The 23,822-nt window shown below is 25.9% G+C and overlaps 1 protein-coding gene across 3 annotated transcripts in view; it reads left to right on the top strand.

The window, feature by feature from the left end:
- Positions 1–2,038: 2,038 nt before the first annotated feature.
- LOC107449062 (peroxidase) overlaps positions 2,039–23,822 on the top strand; it is a 76,080-nt gene continuing 54,296 nt past the window's right edge. For 2 of the 3 annotated variants that reach the window (XM_016064481.4, XM_016064480.4), the window contains exon 1: positions 14,428–14,665. In XM_016064481.4, coding sequence (XP_015919967.1) covers positions 14,649–14,665 — 17 coding nt within the window. In that variant the 5' untranslated portion in view covers positions 14,428–14,648. Of the gene's footprint in view, positions 2,146–14,427; positions 14,666–23,822 lie in introns of those variants that run through there. The other variant, XM_071184529.1, reaches the window with a different exon arrangement.

The raw sequence follows: 23,822 nt of genomic DNA, 5'->3' as shown, positions 1-23,822 counted from the left end.
GAAAAAATGAATTTTGAAGATAATAAACACAATAAAAACTTCAGGAATTTCAAATGATGATTAAAAGCAGATTAGAAAAGAGGCAAGGGAATCGCCAGGAACCGGTATACGCAGTGTCACTTGTATTAAAATGCGAAACGAAATTCATTTCGATTGCGCGTCAGCTAACAGGTCAGCTAGTCATCTAGCAATTATTACCTATAAAAACATTAAAAAATTTCAACTAGGCCTGGATAGCCTTGTTGGTAGGGCGTTGGACCCATGTCCTAGAGGTTGTGAGTTTGACGGGTGAACGTTAAATCTTTCGGATCGCAAAGTTCTCTATATTTTTACAGTTATAACACTTTTTAAAAGCTTCAGTTATAAGACTTTATTAAAAATGTTAAAACACAATTTATACATCATACAATTATAGGAGATAGTTTTTTAAATCTCCCTTCTAAAAAAACACACTACTTGGTTACATTTTAAAACACATGGCCCCCTCTCAGTCATCCGTTGCCACCCTCAGCAACAAGAGAAGGAAAAATATCACTATGGTGATTTTGGTCGGTTGGCGCGGGGCCGGAGGCCATAGCGACCAACCCGTTTGTGATACAGTCAATCATTCCTTTGGGGGTACAGAATTGGAGAATGATCGTTCTCTGGTTCAAGTTAAAACTGTGAATTGTGGATGAACGAATGAATGGATGTATGAATGGGTTCAGACGTGTGTGTGTGGCGGACAGTGACGTGTGTGTGTGTGGGTGAAGTCATATTCCTGGCCATAGTTGGTGCAACTGAAAAAAAGAAAAGTACCCTCCGCTTTAAAATTCGCTTGGTTTTACCAAGCAGGCTTACTGGTATTGGCAAGTGGCATTGGAAACAACGAAAATTTCAACAGGAAACAAAAATTATGCTATGAAAAACAAATGCTATCAAATTTTCACGTAATTTAAAGGAAAATTAAAAGATAAAATCGGTCCGTAGTACTAAAAACCGTTGTTTTCAGAAAACAACATTTCAGTCTGCTAATTCACATCCCGTGCAAATGCAAGTCATTATAAAAAAAAATTATACTCTTATTTCTATGAGTTTCAATTGGTACATTTGACAATGTCTCCAAATTTGAAAATTGTTTTGTTTCCCACTATTCTTCATAGTAAAAACTGCATGCACTAAAAAAGAAAATGTTTTAATCTTCGCACTGAATTAAGAAACTACATTCTATTTAATTTTGAATTGAGTTGGATTCAAAGTATATTTGTTATATAAATAAACATAAGAAATTTTGTTCATTTATTTCAAATTAAATCTGTAATAAAGCTTTATAATTATCATTAAAAATTTATCAAATTTTTAATTTAGAATTAAAAAAAATGCAAGAAAAAGAAAGTATTAAAAAGTGAAAAAAGGGAATTTGAGGAAATATTTAGATAAATTGGGACTTAAGGTTTTAAGGTTCAAGCAATGTTTGTTTCTGAATGAAAATAATCTATAGCTAAACTTCTTTGAATAATAATTTAGCTGCTGCAAAAGTGGATAGATTTTTTTAAAAAAAATATAAAGCTTTCAAAAAAATGTTCTTTTAAATTTGTTAAATAAGATTCTTTAAAATAAAGAATATTTTGAATACAATTTTCCTCTTTTCAACATCGAAAATTACATTCAACTGAAAAAAAATAACAGTAATAAACAAAGAATAAATAATTATATTTTTTTACTAAATACTTTTTATGTTCACATATGCACATAAAAAGTCTTATTTTTACATGCTACACATAGTTATTACAAGAATAATTCATCTGAAAATAAAATAAGTTTATAAATAACATATGATTTGGACTCTGGACATGTCTGTAGTTTAAAATACTCTTTAAAAAAACGAAACAACTCGATTGGCTGTAAATACTATAATTCCTTGGAGTATTTTAACATTTTTAGTGTCATTCAAGTTTTCTTTAGAAATTATGCTATTTGTGTTGTCTTTACTTCTTCCTTCCTTTTATATTAACTGTTACTTTTTATCGTGACCGGAGTATTTACTTAAAGTTCTTGATGCACTTTGTAAGTCAAAAAGAAAACAACTTCCTGAATAAGACATTCTTCCTCTTTGACAGATGCCTCTATTTTCAGCCGTATAATTTTTTGACTGATTTTTTAACAGTAAATATTTTTAAATTTTATTAAAAATACTTAAAATCAAACATATCAATCATATTTTCTTTCTTAACAATTTAATAAATCGGGTAAGTATAGTTTTAAATTTCGTAAATAGTATGAGAGAATTTTTCATGATGGATTTTCAACATATTCTACTTTGTGTACTTGATGCACTTTGTAAGTCAAAATGAAAACAGCTTTCTGTTCAAGGCTTTCTTCTTCATCTCTATTTGTAATCATATAATTTTTTGACTGATTTTTTTATAGCAAATATTTTAAAATTTTAATGAAATGCAATACTATCATGTGTATTATACTTTTTTATGTTTTTGTTTTTTATAATATTGAATAAATTGAGCAAGTATAGTTTTAATTTTCTTAAATAGCATTAACTAAATAGCATTTCGTAAGTAGCATGCAGAGTTTTACTTGATATTTCAGCATTTGTTACATCCTTCGACATTTATTGTGGTTAGAAATTTAAAATGTAGAATAAATTTTATAACCTATAATTACAGTTTTTGAACAGAAAATGTTATAGAATGCGTTTGCAAACTTCTTTTTACTTATTTGTTTCGATAATATTAAATGGATTGGAAAAATAATGGTTTTAACTTTCATTCTGAAAATATTATTCTAGAATCGCTTTAATATTACATTTTAAATATTGGATAATTAACGCGAAATTTATTATGCTTAGAAATTTGAATGTTGGATTGAAATTTCAAATAATGAACAATAATTAATTATTGTTACTTTTTAACAGAAAATGTCTTAAAATGTTTCTGAAAATATTTAAAATCCTTTTCTTTTTCCTTTTTTTACCATTTTTTTTAAAAAAACTGGATGGCTCAAAGAATTATTTTAACGTTTTCTAAACATTGGGAGAATTTGGATTTCAGAATGAGCGAAATTTATTATGCATAAAAGAGGGAAATTTAGAGAGAAATTTTAATAATTTATAATCATTATAATTATTTAATATTATTATAACTATTATAATTATTTAATATTATAATTATTTAATATTGATATAATTATTATAATGATTCAATATTATTATAATTATTATAACTATTTAATATTATTATAATTATTATATAACAGTAAATGACTTAAAATACTACATTATAGAAAAAAGTTAAATAATATTTTTAGTAATTTTTTCCAAAAAGTTGGATACATGGAGTAAGGTATGGAGTTTTAACATTTTATAAATCTTTCATTATACAAGAATAGTCTCTATATTTCATTTTCACCAATAGTTTTCTCAAGCGAAAATTATTACAATGTAAATATTACCCATTGTTTTTTTTTTCTAGATTTCTCCGTACACTTAACGGTTTAAATCCTTTTTGTTGACAAAACCATTTTTTCCCCCGTTTTTCACATTATTGTTGTTGTTGACGTATGCTGTTTAGGCAGAGGGGGTGCGATTGTTTGTTTACCAGTGGCGCCACCTATGGCCAAGAATTTTTCACATTATTAAAAAACTGATTAAAACCATCAGTTAAAAGTCCAGTTTCTGTCATGCAGTTATGAGCTCCATAATATAACTTTGCTTCTTCTCCAATCTTTTAACGATTATTTTTTAACTTTCAAATTTTCGCTCTTATTTTATGGTTTTAAACATAATATAAAATTGTGATCCAACTTTATTGTAAAATTGATATAATGTTGAAACAAAATAACGATATCACTATTTACTCACAGTAAAGCACTTAAGTTGCGGTTTCTAAGAGTGAGAAGATCTCAATGAAGTAATTGAAGTTTAAATTTTTGCGATGACAGGTCGATGCAAAATTCCAGCGATATAAAATATTCAGAATTCAGATGTGCTGCAAATACAGATTTACTTCATAACTTTAATTGAGAAAACTTGTCACCATATTACAGAAGTCTAACAGATTTATTTTTGTTGAAAAAAATATATTGTTACGACAAGAAACCAGTCTGATTACCGATTTTCTTCGTAGTTTTTACGTAAAGAACTTGTTCTTGTATTGTAAAAAAACATTGAGCGTACAGATTTACTTCGTTGATTTTACGGTTTTGTCCAACCAACCCAGCTACTGGTTTAAAACTGTAAATTTAACTGGATTTTTTTTTATAGTGGAACATGAAATTTTTTACTAATTTTCAAAAATTGCAATTTTTTAAACAAGCACTTTGAAAACAACTAAACTTATATTTTTACAAAATTTTTTCTCCAAAATTGTTTAAATTGCGAGAAATATAACTTCAGCATTTTGTAAATATCTACTTAGACGTATATCATCTTCACACTGAATTTTCAACACTTAATTTTTTACCACGCAAAATTAATTACTCTAACAAACGTAAAATTTGGAGTGATTATTTTATTACAGAAAATATGATAAAAATTCACGATACTATCAAAAAATGGTTTAATAATAATTAATAGTTTAAACGAAGGATTAACATAGCAAATTAAGGTAGTCAGCTCCAATTGTGAAAGCTTTTTTTATATGCATATTTATACTTAGATGCATATTTTACCTGCATATTCTAAACTCGTGTTGCAGTTATAACGTCAAATATATGTTAAAAAGTTTGTTAGTGTGTGTCAGATATGAGTGGGAGAAAATAATTTATTTAAAGAATAATTTATTTTACAAATTTTAATAAAACTATGATTACATAACTGAAATCAATAATTACATAACTGAATATCTTTCTTTATTACTTGTTTACTTTATATAAAAATTTCCGCTTCTAAGATTTCAAAATTTTTTACTATTAGCACACAGGAAAAAGTAGCAAAAAATTTTTTAAATTTGAATTATGTTTTATTTTAAATATGCTATTGTTATAAAATTTAGATATCAAAATTTGAATTCATGCACTGTTAAAATTTTCGTTCTAAAATTATAGTAAAATAACTGGCAGCTGTCTGTCTATCCGATTAACCGTAAAGTTTACGGTAAAGAAAATTTTTTTTCTTTTACGGTTTTGAAACCATTTACAAAAAGTATGGTTATAAAGCCATGAATACAAAACTATACTGTTTTTTTAATCATTTACAACTAGCATTTTTCAAAAATGTAAAAAAAATAGTTATTTAACTAGACTTCGGAGCTCGGCTTTTTATAAGATAATGGGCATTGGAGAGTGCCGGACACTGGAAATTCTTCATGTGTTGAAGGGAATGGAGGAAATATTGGGGTGTCAACACTAGGACACGAACTCCAGTTCTGCCGGTCATGAGATTGACAGATAAGCCTGCTCGGCTAGGAACTGAGCTTCATCAGGTGGTTCTAGAGGGTGTGATAAAATTCTGATTGTTTAACAGTATCAGGTAAAAGCAATTGAAAAACAGATTTTTTCTCAATCTTAACAGTTTGAATACCATTTTATTTATGGTTATTTGACTGCGTTGATTAAATATGGTAAAATAACCATTAAATAAATTGTTATTTAACCATTTTTGCGAGAAATTTCTAACAGTGTGGTCTCTCTAAAACAAATTAAAGTAAAATATTTAAAATATGCATTTTTAAAATTCAATGTAGTAATCTTAATTAGGTTTTGGGACACATTTTTTTCAAAAAATTCGCAAAGTGAACACGTAATAATAAAGTTCTTACCCAATATTTCAATATAATAAATAAGCGATACTTGCTTCCTTTTATTGCTGTAAAAGGTAAATATTATTTTTCTTTAAAAAAAATATTAGAATTCGAATGATCTCTTTTAAAGCTATTCCTTTATTCACTCTAAAAAAATATTGAATAAATACTATTATTATTTTTGCAGAGGGTTGGAGACCCCGATAAAATCTTTTTATCATATTATTTGCTTTGCTAATTTAAAGTTTTTGGTTAAAAAATATTGAGATGCCTATTATTATTTAAACTTGAAACGATAAAAAATTTCCTTATCGTTAATTTTTCTTCAAAATAATGCAAGATTAGTTATATTTTGACAACTATTTTTAGTTTCTTGAAATTGGAATAAATAGTTGTTTCCTTGCAAATTATAATTTTCTACAAAGAGAGAAATTGAAAAAAAAAGCATATTTTACCTAAAGATGTTTTGCTTATCGACTATTATGAAAAATGTAGGCAAAAAATACTAAATTAAAGCATTTTTTTGATCTTCAAACCACTGTTAACAACTGTAATTAATTTTGCATAGACGTTTTTATATCTATTGCTCTGAAATGTAAACATTAATTTGGTAAACACTGTATCAATAGCCTATTTTTTGCAAAATAACTGATACTTGTTACAAAAAAAGCAGACTAAAAATAGCTCTTTTAATATGCGTGCTTATATAACATCCTTATATTCTGTTAAAAATCTCCAGATAACGATATCAAAAAAAGATAGCATTGTTGATTCTCAGCCTCGTAATAAGTAGCATTAGTTTTGCTTTCACACGCAATTTATTTTCTCTTTAATTTATTTATATATAAAAAGTTAAGATTAATAAAATGCATTATCTCGCCAAAAATGTTTTAATAGCATCGCCAAAATTGAGGCTAATAGTGATCCGATAAACCAAGAATCATCAATAATGGATTCTATCACTTGTTAGCTGTGTCCATCGAAGTAAATGAGGTGCTGATAAGTGATCTAGATCCAAAAACAACATTCAGTTCAACTAAATACTTTTATAAAGTGCTCGAAGACTTTGGATAGAGTAATCAATAAGAGGAAATATTTACGAAACAGCCAAAAAGAAATGTTTCTCAGCTGTAAAAAATCTCGCCAATAGGCAGTGATAGCCTCCCGAATTAGCAATTAAAGTGATTTCAAATAGTGAAACTAGTAGATCACTCTCTAAATTAAGAATACAAAGGGAATGTTAACAAATTTAGAATGGGATGTCTGTATGACCGAAAATAAAGTTTTATTATAAAACTGGTGTAAAAAACATATAAAAATTAAATTTGTTTATTGTTTAACTCTTTCGGATTGTTTATTCTTCCTTGTTAACCTTGTGATGCATTGAGCTGCCTGATCTGAATGGATTAATATTCCAGAGTATATCCAAATTTACTAGCAAAAACATAATAAATTTGGGGGATTTATTAATTTACCTAATATTTGATGATATAACCTAATATTTGATTAATTAACCTAATATTTGATGATCAATTATAACTATTTTTTATAAATTAACTAATTAGGTAATTAACAATGAATTAATGAATAATAATTATAATTATCATTAATATAATTAGCACTTAATTAATAAAAAATAAATATAATTGATTGATAAATAATGATTTCATTAAGTATAATTAATTAATTCATTAATTTGTTTTTCAGTGGAAAAATATATATATTTTTTTATTGTTTCTTCAACTTTTTATACATTACCAATACAAGTTATATATCATGAATTTCTTTGAAGGTATAAAGTAACTTTAAATTCAGATTGTTATCCAAAAGTATTAGTAGGTCTGAATTACTGTAGAAAGAGATAAAAATTAATTTTTGAGCTGTTATTGTACTAAAAAATTTATTCACGTTTACTAACTCATAATGATCAGGGAGATAGAATCTTACATTTACATAAATCTTGCTTTAAAATATTACAAATGTTGTTTACGATGAAATGAACTAAAGATGAGCTGATCCAGTTCAGACTTGTTATTATAAGTTTATTTTTCAAATTGCATATAAGTTTAAAAAGTCTTGTTTGTCAAATTTGTTGAAAGATTCATAAGTTATATACATTTATCTCTTAAATAACTGATTTCGAAGTTACAATTTTGTAAATGGTTAATGTAAATAATAAATAACCATATTTCATCTTAGCGTTTAAATAGTTCTGATTTCACAGATGATTTAAGACTTTGAGGTTAACAGATTTCTATTATTGTAATGTCATGTTATTTTAAATATTGTTTCTCTTCTATTTTATAACGAATATTACTCTTATATTTGGATATTCTTAATAGCTTTCTAGTAATGTTATTTGTTGATTTTTCTACTTATAACTATTCTGTTTAAATTATTACTCAATGTGCTACTTTTATTTCCGATGCTATTACTATTGTAGAAATTTTTGTCACTTTTCATGATAATTTAACACCTTTTATTACAATTTTTATTTTTAATAAAATGTTCTTTAGATTTATCGAAGAATTTTTTAAAAAAAATCTTAATCTTATTCAGTTTTTGGAAGGAGGATTGTGAAAATTTTTAAGAGCAGATCTTCAGTTTTTTTTTATAAAGTTTGTTATTTTGGGTACGTGGAACTAGTCCCGATTTTTTAAATCCATTAATTTTATTGAAAAATGCAATTACTGTACACGGAGAAAAAAAATGGTAAAAGTATTGTTCTGTATGGGGATTACATTTCTGCTGAAAAAAAATTCCGGTAATAAAAACAAAAATATACGGTATTTTAATGATTCAGTTGATAATTTTTTCGTTTAAAATCTAACGTTTTACCTAAAATTCTGGTTTTGAAATTTATAGTTCTTTTTACTACACATTTCGTAAAACATACAAAACTGAAAAGTAAATTTAACCGAATAATTTTATTATAACTTATGATTGTAGATAAAATATATTACAAATAAACACTTTTATGCCATGCTCTAAGGTATCATGAAAAATTACAAGATTTTACCACATTTGCCAAATCTTATTACACATCACGAAACTGTATTTTATTGTTCGTTTTACAAAAATCATTATCTAAACACTTCGATTTAAATTATCGATGTTTTTGATGTTCATATAGAGCTAGAAAAACGGAAAATTTTACCGCATTTTAGTAGTTTTGACCTTACTTTTTTAGGGTGCCAAATAACTTGATAATAATAAATATTGTTATTAAAAATTGCATTTCAGTAATTGACATTATTTGCAGTAAAAAAGAGTTTTTGTAGGAATTAAAATCTGCAAAAAAATATGTGTATGTAAGTCAGAAGAATTTAACTTAAGGATAAAAAAATATCTTATGTGTGTAGTGAGGTCAAAATGCAAATTTTTAAGTAAATGTGTCAATATGGATCGATAATTAATTGAAAGTAGAAGTGACTGCTACACTTGTATATGACAGCTGTTTATCATCGGCGTAACCTCAAATGATTGTGGCTTCTTACAGCCACACGTAGTTCTTTTGGGTTTTTAAAAAGCGTGATTAACTGATAAAGCGTGATTAACCGCGCAATTTATTTATTTCTAATGACAAGCTATTTAAAAGCATAAGTACCAAAAAGTCGCTGAGTTTTCAGAGCATGCCATTAAATTGTGAGTTTTGAATAATTTTATGAGAGGGAAAACTACCTGAATATTGCAAAATTTATCAAGTTTTCGGCGCTGTTGGAACACCGAAAAGCTCGGAAATTTTTATTGAAGTCATTTGGTGATTATTTTGGTAAAGCTAGAAATAAAATATATCATAAAATTTGCTAAATGTGGTAAAATTTGACAACTAGAGCTTGGCATAAAAACCAGCAATTTGGCTAAATTTACTTAAGTTTTTACTAAATGTGTGGTAATAAGAACTAAAATTTTCAAAGTAGAATTTCTGGTAAATCGCTATCATATGGTAGAGAAAATTACCAATTGAATGGTTCAAAATCCGTATATTTTGGTTTTATTATTCAGGTTTGTGTTTTTTTATTATTTAGAAATGTCATCACCATATAATGCGGTAATTTTATAATATTTTACTTCCTCGTGCGATCTTAAATTTTATGTTTCGACAATGTATTCAAATTTTGACTGATTTTATGAATTTTCATAGTATTTTTTTGTTGGATGCGTAAACAAAGTTTAAAAAAGCATTTATCATATAAAATGATAAAAAGAAAAAAATTATCTTAGTATCTGCTGCATTGTGAAAAATTCCAGATCAAATCACGGTAAAAGTACTGGCACCCTGCGTGGAACATCCGTAAAATCTATTTTACCGGAAAATTTTATACCTTATTGTTTACAGTAATATTTATTTAATTGAAGTAATTCAGTGATTTTGCAAATAATATTGCTGTAAAAGTTCTTGTCGCATTTTTGAGCTGTAAAATTTTATAGGAAAATGGATTCATAAGAAAAAGTGCTTGCATCCTGCTGGCCAGTTTTTTTACCGCATGTTTGATCCGTGTTTTACAGTTAATGTTTCATCCGTAATTTTTTACAGTTTTTATCACTCATATGTATAAATCATTTATCACATTCTGTGCACGAGAATTTTTTCAGGGATGCTAATGTCTAATGGGGTTTCATACAAACTGTTGTTTACGAGAGAGAAACCTACTTTATTCAAGTGTGGTTGATAAGCTGTCATTGATATGCTGTAAAAAGTAAAGAAAAATGTGTGGGAGAGCAGTTTATTTGTAGTTTTTGAAGTAGTTTTGTGGAAAAAAACGTCTTCCTGAGTGAGTTTGCAATGTGTTATTAAAAAAATAGTTAGTTTTAAACTTTATTCAAGGTATTTCCAGCCTTTTCGTAATAAAACTGTTTAAAATTCGCGATCGCAACACTCGAGTACGCCCTCTAGTGGGAGACTGAAAATATTGGGCATTAGTTCCCACATAACCATTGGCAATGACGGACGCCATTTTCTTAGTAGCAAATAAGAATAAAAGTTCCCTAAGGAAAAGGTAGAACTTCTTGAAAAAACTAACCAGAACATGCCAAACATTGAAGCAGAACACGCCAAGCATTTGAAGAACAATTTCTCAATAATTTTTACCTTTCTATTACCAACAACATAATTTCCAAGTTCATGATCACTTGCTGTTACAGTTGAGTGTATTAAGGTAAAATAATTTGCTCTGTCTTCAGTTCATTACAAATTAAAGTGAAGTCAACATTGCTTTCGTCACTCCAATGAATAAAGTGAATTCAGAACTTAGAGAACTGTAATAGTTATAGAATATTCTTCTTCTTTATAGAGTAGAATATATTTCTGTATCTATATAATTCGTAAAACAACAATAAAGAATCATCCGAACTACTGGAAACAGTTTCATTTGTGCTGATTATTATAATTTTTCATCGTTTTCTTGGTAAGTATTTTTTAGTTTTGAAAGAATAATTTCAACTAGAATTCAGCAATTCTGTTTTTAAGCTACATATTCAAATTCATATCGAGATCTTACAATTTTAAAATTTTGATGTGTGGTATGTTATCTAAAAGTAATGAAGGGATAATCTATGCATATATTATTTGAAAATAAAATTTTCAAACGAAGAAAACCGGTAAAAAAAAGTCGCAAGCCAGCTTCGAGGGTCGGGTGGACTGACCACCTGTGGTGACCAACCCTTTGATTTAAACCACTTTGAAAATATATAGCAAAAGAGGCTTACCAAGTTTATATATACATTCTTTTGGATTTCTTTCAGTACATCTTATCTTCTAAGCATACTCTGCGTGATCTGCTTTTCTCTTTCCTTCCGCTGCTTTTCTATAATTTTTTTTCTTGTATGACAAAAAAAATTTAGAAATTTTCGGAAAGGTCAAGTTGTATATAATGAGACAGAAAGTTATTGTAGTTTTTGAGTTACTCCCATGATGGGGGTGGAGTCGTAAGACTTTAACCTAATCGTTTATTTGTTTATTCTATTCATATTTAAGTTACTATTCACTGATTGAGAATTCCCAAGATAGGAGGATTCGAGATCGAGGATTTTGAGATCTTCTACGAAGATGGTTTTATCCTCTTCTCGTGTTTCTAATTTTGAGAGACGATAAGCGTCACACTAATAAAAAATTGACAACTTTTATTTTTGCAAAAAGTTATTAAAAAAGTTAAATTAAAAAAAAAATACTTTAAAAAAAATTATTTAATCTAACTGATGTCAAATTTTAATATGTTTTGAAGTAGAATTTTTTTAACCCAAATACAGATTATCTAAAAAATAAATCTAAAAGGAATGATGTTTTATTTATTTATTATTTAGATTAACCCTTACTAGCAGATGAGTATTTTAATGATACTTTTCCACACAGTTAAAGCATCTTTTCGGGTACAAATTATCCTTAACTTCTTAGAAATGTTACTTTTATTTATAAAATGAATCCTTACTGAGCAGTAAAATGAGTCTTTTTTAAATCGAAACATTCATTAAAAAAATAATTCAGATTTTAATAACATGTTCATCTGGTCTTAAGATTGCCTACGCAGTCAATTTCATAAAAAGAACGATAGACCCTTGTGTGGTAAACTTCTTTACCCAAGTACGGTAGACGGATCTTATTTTATCAAAAATAACCATTGCACTTCAGAACTGTGTTCAGTTACTGAAAACATGAAAAATTCTAAAATATATTACAATTATATTTATTTAAATAATTGATGGGAACTGCTTTTTCACAACTGTTAAGGTACTAAGTTGCCTTTGTGAGAGAAGAGAGTTTATTTTAAAGTGGCTTCTATAAGCCACTTGTTTTAATCTGGCACTAGGAAAATATCTAATTGAAAAGAGATTGCGAAAATTTTCTTTTAAAATTCAATAGTAAGAGAAAATTTATAAAAAAACTTATACAAATCTATTCGAATATTATAGAGTTAGTAGATATTTGTTTAATCTATAATAATAACGCACGCAATATATTTGAAGAAACATAGACTGTAAAAAATCAAATTAGACTGTAACTATAACTAATTAAAGAATTAGACCGTAACTAGTTAAAGTACGGCATTAAGTATTGGCATTTGGGGTACCTCATCTGTAAAATTAATTTTACAATAATATCCAATTTAATTGTAAACTATTATACCGTAATTTTTATCCAATTTTATCTATTTATGTAATTAGAGTGATTCAGTGGCAATATTGTTTACTGTAATTATTACTGTAAAAATTATGGTACATCATATTTTTTGTTCCGCAATATATTTCAATAAAAATAGATTTTGCGTAAAAAGTACCTGCCATCTAAGTGCTAGTACTAATCATTTTAATAATAATTTCTTAAAACTTCTCAAAAATATTTCTCAAACTGTAATAGTAAGAGTAAAAGATTAAACAAAGATAAACATATATACTCTGCTATTACTTTTATATAAATATCATCTACTGGAAATATATTTAAATTCGATGAAATATTTTGTTTAGTAGTAAAAAAAATTAGTGTATAGTTATGGAATGCATAATTTTTTTACTATCTACAGTTTTTGAAGTAGTTTTCACAAATTGTATTTCAGCCTGAACAATAAATTTTTACCATTTAAAAAGGCAAAACTGACTGTAAGATTTATGTCTTACAAAATGAATTACAGGATATAAACTACACTATATTAGTAAAAATGGTTGAAGTAATGCATTATTTTTACTAAAATGTAGTACTAAAATGATGCATTCATAAATTAGCGAAAAAAATGTTTTATTATTATTCAAAGCTTCTGATTTATGTAGCGTAAATTATTTTAAGGTTACATAAAATGGCCTCCATGAACCAAAGATCTAAATATTCCTTAAGATATATACTTGGATATTACTTTTATATAAATATCATCTACCAGAAATATATTTTAAATTCTGTGAATTCTTTTGTTTATTAGTAAAAAAATGAGTGTATAGTTATGGAATGCACAATTTTTTGACTATATGCAGTTTTTAAAGTAGTTTTCACAAATTCCATTTAAGCCTGAACAATAAATTTTTACCATTTAAAAAGGCAAAACTGACTATAAGATTTATGTCTTACAAAAAATGAATTACAGGATATAAACTGCACTATATTAGTAAAAATGGTTGTAGTAATGCATTATTTTTACTAAAATTATGCATTCATAAATTTACGAATTTTTTTTATTTATTATTATTTAAAGCTTCTGATTTATGTAGCGTAAATTATTCTAAAGTTACATAAAATGGCCTCCATGAACCAGAGATCTAAATATTCCTTAAAACAATAAATATCCTCCGATAGAAATACATTTTAAATCACTCGCTATAAATTCCTCTCAATTATTCATCCAAAAAACACTCTCAAAACAATAAAACAGCGCATAATTTAAGCAACTTCAAACATAAAGTAATTCCTCCAAATAAAATTTTATTATTAGAGCGAGCGAAATGTTATATAATCGAACAAAACCAACAACCTGCAACTCATTCACGATCCCCAGACCTATATATTTTTACTCTTTCTCCAACTTAAGAAACAAAAAAGAAAAGAAAATCCGCGCCTTCAAAATCGGGTCGCTTTCTAAAAGGATGTGGCTCCAAGGGAATTGAAAACGAGGCTAACTCACTGGACGCTAGACCACGTGACTTAGGTAGTAAGGGTGTCGAAGAGAAAGATTGGGATAAAACAAAACCGTTAACTGTCGAATCTCTTTTTCCCACTGTTCCTAAGAATCCTCCCAAGAGCGCACGGAGGATTTTACTTGATCCTGAAACTTCGTTACGCACTGGATCACCAGACTACCTGAGTGATCATTTCTCCTTCGGCAGCGTGATCGACTTTATCAGTGTGTTAGTGTTTGTTCGATATAGTGAAGGAAATTTTGTTATTGGGGAGTGAAGATTATTTATTTCAGGAACTAAGTGTGATAAATTTGTGCCATGATAGAAAATTGGAGGTAAGTTTTAAAAAGTTTTCTTAAGTATTTGCAAAAATCTGTTCAATTTTATGTCATTTAATTTATCTTTTTTGGAATTTTTTTAACCGTTTAAAAATTTTAGTGAGATCCCTATGTATAGAAAAATATATTTTTTTATATATTTTTGAAAAAAAATTATTAATGAAAAAAATAAGAAGAAAGAAAATCTGAAATATATTGAAAATGTTTCGATGATGTATATCGACATTATCTGAGTTTTGAAAATGCATCTTACACACGCTATTTGAGAGATTTAAATTTTATATATAAATTAATGAATAATTACAATTTAAATTTTAAAAAAAATTATAAAGTCTTATAAAAGTTTAAAACACTCAGTTTTCAGAAATCTTCTTCTAACTCTTTCAACCTAATGATGAACAGTAAAAAAGGTTTTTTTTTCCTTGATATAAATTTTTATAGGATTCTTATGTTATAACTAAAACAGAATATTGGCTGTTATAGAAAATAATCTTAATGCGAAAAAGTCAATATTGTTAAATAAATTTTGAACATTTTAAAAATGAAGAAAATTATATTGAAAATGTAAATTTATTTGATGCATTAAGTTTTTCATAAAATTAATTTTTAGGATAGATGCACAATTTTATGTCAAAGTAATTACAATATCTTGACTTAAAGTATTAAAACAATATATTTAGCTAAATGTACGCAATCCTCCTAAAAATAGCCTCAGCAGTAACAGAGGTTTGAAGAACTATTGAAGTTAAATATATACAAATGAAGCTGTCTAAGTGTCAGGAAGAATTTTAAAAGGAAACAAATATTGAAATAGTGACATGACAATGCAAAAACAAAGAACCTTTTTTAAATATTTAATATAATAATACTATTTCTCCATAACGGAAGTAAATAAAGGGGAAAGGAAAAAATATATCCACTTTATGTTATTTACTTATACAAAGAAATCTTGGATTTTATTCTGTGATTTCTAAAAAAGTATATCTTCCTTATTAAAAAGAGGCAGAAATGGACTGTTATGTTTTAAAAATTAGGGAGATATTATTTTCATACGGTCTTCGAAGGAAATGTTTTGAATATAAATATAAATTTCTCGTAACTTCATAAAAAGTCACTTTATTTATTTTGAGGAACTGGGATTCAATCTTCTAAGGTAGACTGAAGCCCCTTTAGCTTCAGATTGATGGATACCAGTTTGTCTAAGAAGTAAAAACGACATGTGCGCCATTGTCACAATCATACCTTAGTTGTGAATTGCATGACTCCCCTAACACACATCGTGCTGTTTCAGGAAAATTGTACTTTCTGAGACTAATTATTGGTGAGCATAAGATTCGTGGTTTAAATATTAAAAAAAAGGTCCTAAAGTGAATATGAGATTAATTATCCATGAAAATTAAGTTGATAATATTAAACTTAAATTAATTGTTATTGAAATGCATTATATTTTTAATTTAAATTTATAAATTTTGTACTTATTATTATATAATAATTATATATATATATATATATATATANATATATAAATTAAAAGTTAATTTAATTTTTAAATAATGTAGCATATTTCTAATTTAATACACAATAATAGGAAAGTTTCTGCTCTTTAAGCTGTCAGAAAGAGCACAATGCAAAGATAAGAACTAGATATAATAAAACTTTAAAGAAGAAGAATATTTAGATTTTATTTTTCTAAAGATTTGCCACAAGCATACAGAATCACGTTACGTCAAAGATATTTTAGTACAATAAAAAACACCTTTAATTTAATTATTCCAAATAATTATCCTATTTTATCAAATTAATAGTCATATTTTTAAATATTAAAGTAGAATTTCAAGTTTATGTACTAGTCTATGTACAAGTCTATGTATTAAGTACTACTCTAAGTTTATGTACTAGTCTATGTCAATAGTTTTAACTGCTTTCTCTTATCGTGCCAGCTACCAGGCTCAAAATTTTTTGATCTCCTCTACTTCAAATCATCTTGATCTTTATTTTTGTTCAAAATATACTAAATGCATGTTTTTAAGACATATGCAACAGAATTTTTATAAAGATTGACGAAACCCTTCTCACCGAACAAATATTCCACGCCAAAATTTTTATTTCCCTTGATCTGCGTTTCTTGAATGCTTTTTTTCATGTCACAGAAGGTTCCTTAAACCGATGATATTTAACAATTTTAAATAATATTTTTATTATTGCTTTGAAAAATTTACTTCATACAGTTTTATTTTAAAACTGCTACTTTCTCCAATTTAAAAAAAACCCTGTATTTACCACTAACTAATGCAGTGCATTATAAAAAATTTGAAATTGAGAATATGAAATCTCTTTTATTCGATACCTTCTTAAATTTTTTTGAACAAATTATTTATAGATATTTTTTACGCAATTAAATCCGTTTTGCTCGCATATAACATTTAAAGAAATTATTTTGAAGGTTTCTTATTATTAATGATGATTAAATATGCACAAATACTAAAATGATGACCCGTTTCAGCGAAGTAGAATCAATCACCTTTTTTAATGAGGTCTACTTGTAATATTGTATCCATCTGAAACTAATGATAAATAGATGCGTGCATTATAGGTTAAAAGATGTGCTTTATTTCCTTACCTGTTCACAACTTGAGGACTGGAACTAATCTAAAGCTTTCAAAATTATAACGCTAAGTGTGTCACCAATGATTAATCTTGTAAAGCTTTAGTTTTAGATGAATCTGTCAATTTCTTCTGTGAATTTATAATTTGAGATATGTCTCAATTTGAATTAATAAATTATAAAATTTGATTTAAAAAACGTTGAGTTTTAAGAATATAAAAGAAATTGGAATTGATATTGAATGTATAGAAATGAAATTGATTTCATTACCATTATTACTATATTAATATATCTGCAAATGTTATCTAAAATATAATAAATACCGTAAATGTAAACTTATAAGTAAATTTTGCATAGCTGCTTTAAAGTCTTCATTTTAGCTTAAAAAGTATCTATCAGAAATTTTAATGAACGTTATATAGAAAAAATATTGAAATTGTTTTTATTTCCTAACGCAGATGATATAATTTATTAGCTTTGCGTTGTTGCTTCATTTTATTGCTTAGTATTATTACTTTATTCGCTAAATGTTATAAAAGATTCAATTGTAATATCAATTAGTTATATCAAACAGTTTAGTTATTATTTTTAAATTTTCAAGACTCTTTTTCATACACGTATAATTTTTCAGCCTTATTAAGGTTGTTTTGTGCCAATTTGTAATATTTTGAATTTTAGAATTTTAGTATCATAAAGTATTTGTCTGGAATAAGTATATATTCCATATAATATATTTATTATTACATGAATACAAATCAGTATATTTTAAAATTATATTATCCATCTTGAAGATCTGTTTCCTCCCTCTATACAAGGAATGTTCAGTAGTTTGCCGTATATAACTGTACCACCATATAATATAATATAATATAATATAATAAGATATGATATGATATGATATGATATGATATGATATAACATAACATAACATAACATAATATAATAAAATATAATATAATATAATATAATATAATATAATATGCCAAAAAATAAATATTTATAAAATACTGATTATATAATTTTAAAAACAGAACTGTTTAATGATTTGAAATGTCATATTTATGTTTTTTATTACCATACTTTCAATTTTATTTTAAAATGACAATTAAACTCTAAATTCTTGATTTTCTTTACAAAAATAAACATTTATGTTTTTACTAAAAGAATTTCCAATTGAATTTTAGAATAAAAAACTCCGAATTATTATTTTGTTTTACTAATCCTTGTAGATAGGTTTGTATAAATATTTACGAAACATTCTAATTACCGAATCCTTTACTGTTTCTAAAACTAGAAACATAACTCATTTGTTTCTTACAAAGTTTAAAAAAGACACTGACAGATTATCAATCAAACGAAAGCATCAAATATGTCAAGTTTTCAAAAGAATGGCCTCAATAATTTTCGTTGCCACATAATCACCACTTTGAACTTGAAAAGAACTATTGTGAGAACTTATCCAATTTCTGGTATGCTTTAGTCTTAGAAATGTTTCTTTGAATTTTTTTCATAAGTTTCAGAAACTTTTTTTCTCTGTAGGTCAAATGACATTGCACATCACATGTTGAGTGGTTGCTAATTTACGAACTTTAATTTACAAGTTCATATTAATTTAAGGGCAAATATGTAAACTAAAATAAGCATTATATCTTGGACATTAAAAAGCGTAAGAAAAATAGGAATTTCTGTTGAACAGTCGAAATGTATATTGAAAAAAATATATAGTTTCAAATGAATAATTTACTAGGAATTTTAAAATGTAGCGTTTTGCAATTCAAGATAAACTTTTGAATCTTTAATTACTGTTTCTGCTATCATCAAACATAAAATGATATTTTTAAAGAATCATAAAACATTTCGGTTTGAATTCTGTTTAAAATGGATTTCATTAAAACTTAAGCATATGTAACTATATTTTTGCTTTAAATTATTATTTTTTTATGGTTTGGTAGAAGATAATAAATTTGTAGCTAAGTATAAATTATGGCTATTTTTTGAAAACAAAATATATTTATTAAAAATAAATATATTTCATTTTACAAATAAAAAAATATTTATTCTTGATCATATTTTCACGTATTAAAATTTCTTATGCAGTTAAAAGAAAATATAATTAATTTTTTCAATTAAACTTGATATATATTTTGATTTTTTATAAATATAATTTTCTTTACTTTATAAAAATATAATACGTGTTTCCAAAACCATGTAGGAATTAAAAGACAAAATTTTACAACTGATTCGAATACTTAATAATCATTAATAACTAAAATTAAATACTCAATTACAACTTTAAATTGTTTCAAAGCCTATTGTATTAGAAAGGCAAGAATATAGATAAATTTATTAAACAATTTACGCCTAAATTAAACATGATAAATCAAAGGATAAATAATCAAGATTATAAAGCAAGTAAATAACGCTTTTTAATGTTTCAAATTTAAATCATTATTAGAAATAATAGTTAAACATGCAATTTTTTTTAAAATTCAACCAAACAATATTTTTAAACAAAATGTTTGTACATTCATGGTGTTACTATTGAAAAGTTCTTTACTTCAAGTAAAACTAATTTGTTAAATATGAAGTTAGCTAATAAAGTGAACAATAAAAGCTTTGCTGTATTAACCAGCACCTAATTACTCTCATCATTTATTAGTAAACTAATACAAGTAAAACTGGTTTTATAAATTGAGAACTAGATAATTAAGTAATTAATAAACACTATCATGTAAAATATGTATCTACTTATTCTCCTTATTAGTAGTTTAGTACTAGCAAAGCAACTATTCTAATTACGAAATTTGATAATCAAAAAATAGAAACTATCCTATATTAATAAGCACCTAATCAATCTCCATAATTATTAACAAAAAAGTACTAATAAAACTACTTACAAGTAAATAAATAATTTTTTATTAATATGTATCTAATTACTCTCATTAATTTAGCAAGCTAGTACAAGTAAAACCAATTTCCTAATGCGAAACTTTTTAAATAAGGAAATAATAAAATGTATTATTTGTTAATATGTACCTAATTACTATCTTTTCTTTTTTTAATAAGTAAGTACAGTTTCAACAAAACCTTTAATTTACCTGAATATATCTGGTGATAAAAATATTATAAAAAAATTTTTTTTTACTAAGGCAAATCTAATCACGATAAAAAATGATCTATGAAAAATACGCCTGAAAAACTCTTTTTTTTGTAAACTAAAAGATAAATAATAAAGCAGCCCGGAAGGTTTTAGTGATAGGTATCATTAGAATAAGCTTTGCACATCCTTGCTTTGCATGAAAATATTAAGAAAAATAAATTTTTTGATCACTAAAAATATATTTTATAATAAAATGGAAGTTTATTTTTCCTATTTCTCCTTCTCTGTAGAAGAGTCTCAGACTTAGACAAATCTGATCACGATAAAGAATAAATTATTAAAAATACGTCTCAAAAACTTTTTTTTTTAACAAAAAGATAAATAATAAAGCAGCCCGGAAGGTTTTACTGATAGGTATCATTAGAATATGTTTTGCATGAAAATATAAAAAAAAATTTTTTTTGATCACTGAAAATATATTTTATAATAAAACTGAAGTTTATTCCTATTTCTCCTCATCTGTAGAAGAGTATCAGACTAGGACAAATCTAATCACGATAAAGAATAAACTATTAAAAATAAGTCTCAAAAACCTTTTTTTAAACAAAAAGATAAATAATAAAGCAGCCCGGAAGGTTTTACTGATAGGTATCATTAGAATAAGCTTTGCACATCTTTGCTTTGCATGAAAATATTGAAAAAAATAAATTTTTTGATCACTAAAAATATATTTTAAATATTAAAAATATATTTTAAATATTAAAAATATATTTTAAATATATCTAAAAATATATAAAAAATACATAAAAAATGGAAGTTTATTTTTCCTATTTCTACTTTTCTGTCGAAGAGTATCGGACTAGGACGAATCTAATCACGATAAAGAATAAACTATTAAGAATACGTCTCAAAAATCCTTTTTTGTAAACAAAAAGATAAATAATAAAACAGCCCGGAAGGTATTGGTGATAGGTGTCATTAGAATAAGCCTGCACATCCTTAGCAGATTAAGGTCAATGTGTCTGGCCAATCAACTTTACTATTACAATAGGGGCACTGATGTGTAGCTTTTTTTTCGTATAAGTTTTGAAGAACTGTACTTTTATTCAATGCATAGAGCTAGAATGTTCTAAACAGTTTGCTTTCTCTACAGTTTTTATCTTTTTAGTATGCAGATCATGTATATCAAAAAAAATATTCACAGATGGAAAATGTTACTGAAATAGAATAATATCGTTTTTTACAATAGATTACTTGATGCGAAATATTGATTGTCTTTGATTGATACACTGATAAAGTATGGTGAAAGGAAAGATAAAATTAAGCTCAGTTATGTTCACAGAGAACGCTTTTTATTAAAAAGCTGCAATGAAGTTTCTTATGATTGAAATTGTAAAATTAAATGTTAAATTTAAGAAAAGCTTTGTTTCGGTTATTTTTTTTTATCAGTGCTGTTATTTATCATGATATTTTTTATAAAGTGATTTTCTATCGGTTATGAGCTGGGCGTATAAATGAAATTTTTTTCAGATTAACTATAATCCAGCAACAATTTTACCTTGGCCCTAGTTGGGCTCAAAATTGGCTCAATATGGATCTTATAAGAACATGCACCGAGGGACCAATACTGGGATGTCCAAATATTTTTATAATGGGGGCCTATATTGCCAGAATGATGAATATAAAATATGGGATGAATCTGATAATTCGTTTGCAAAGGAGTTGTAAAATATCGGGTTAATCGGAAAATTCTATATAAGACCAATATCGAAAAAACCACGGCCCTTTGAACCTTTATTTAGAAAAGATTCGTGAATATTGGTACAATAAGGGCCCAAGTTATTGGCCCATTGAGAACCCAAGTATTGATTTTTGATTTAGTCACAATATATTTAGTTTAAATTAACTAATCTTAGTAAAGTTAGATTTAGTATTAGTTGAAAAATTCTCATGCATTTTAAATGCAGTTATATTATTAAATATTTAAAAAAAATAATCCAAGTTCAAATAGCGGTACATTTATACTTCGTGGCAAACACTGTGAGGCAAAGGCTTTCTATCACGTAATGCAAAAATAAATAAATAAATAAATGATAGTAATCAAGAGCCGCTGTTTTAAGCAAGTTCAAAAGATGAAAACAGTAATTTGTTACAGAATATCAGATTTACAATTTGCACTATAATCTAGAACTTTCTAAAATAAAAACATTTCAATCACTTTGAATCTTACTCATGGTCAACCATGTTTCCTTAGTTTAATTTGATTTCTTTAAAGCTTTGTAGCATACTGTCGTTCAACTGCTCGATCGAAATTTAAGTGTAACTTTTAGATGAAGTATATTTGATAAATTATTAAAAAATCACTGTTAAAAAATATTGAATACAAACCATATTTTAAATTAAAATATTAGAAGCGATCTGGGAGTATAGTAATTCAGTAAATTAAATGCTTCATTAACTATAAATTTTTTTTTGAAACTAAAATCTCGCTCGATATTAAAATAAACTGTAATAAAGAGGTTGATATCCTATTGGATTTTTAAAATTTTTAAATTTAGCAGCTATAGTTAATTTTAGAAATGTAACAAATTTTTACAAAAAAGATTAAGAGGATTGCGAAGCTAAGAAATATTATAAAAACCAGTGGAAATTAAACCTAGACTAGACCAGAATTATAAATTATTTCATGCTTCATATACTTTAAGTAAATAAATACATTTAAATAATTGTAATATATTCTTAAATTAAAATATATTACAATTATTTTTAAATATATTTAAGTTATTTAAATAATATAAATATATGTATATAAAAAATAAAAGAAATTAGAAATATTTAAAAAAAATATTGAACTTATTTCAACTATTTTTTTTTTAAATTTAATACGTCTTTTATAACAACGATTAATTTTGTTTTAAAATTAAATAATAATTTTCTATGAAGCAAACATTTTATTAAGAATTTTTATACATTAATTTTTATCGCATTATAAAATTCTTAGTCTATTACACTTACAGAAAATTCTGTTGAGCATTAAACTATAATATCGGTACTTTGAATCATTATAAGGTGCACATTTACTGAAATTTTAAAAAAGTTGTAATTTCAACCTTAGTATCGTCTAATCAAATTTAAAAAATACGATACAGTACAACTTGAAACTATATTAAGGTTAAAGCAAATTTGAACGATATTATAGTTCAACGCGATTAACATTTTTAACAGTGCAGCAATATGAATTTTTCATGGAATTTTTTAAATCTAAATATATGCCATTTTTTTAAGAAAAAATATTTACTCTTTCTCTTTACGGTAATCAATTTTAAGCACAACTTGTCTCAAATGAAGTAATAATTTTCTTACACGTGTTAAAACATTTCTTATTATTTTGTAAATTTTTAGCTGCTTTCTATTAAATTGTTTTGTTGTTAATATTTAAACAAACCAAA

Source organism: Parasteatoda tepidariorum, chromosome 8, assembly GCF_043381705.1.
Source record: "Parasteatoda tepidariorum isolate YZ-2023 chromosome 8, CAS_Ptep_4.0, whole genome shotgun sequence".
NCBI classification, from domain to species: Eukaryota; Metazoa; Arthropoda; class Arachnida; order Araneae; family Theridiidae; genus Parasteatoda; species Parasteatoda tepidariorum.
This window is presented reverse-complemented; position numbering and strand designations above follow the sequence as displayed.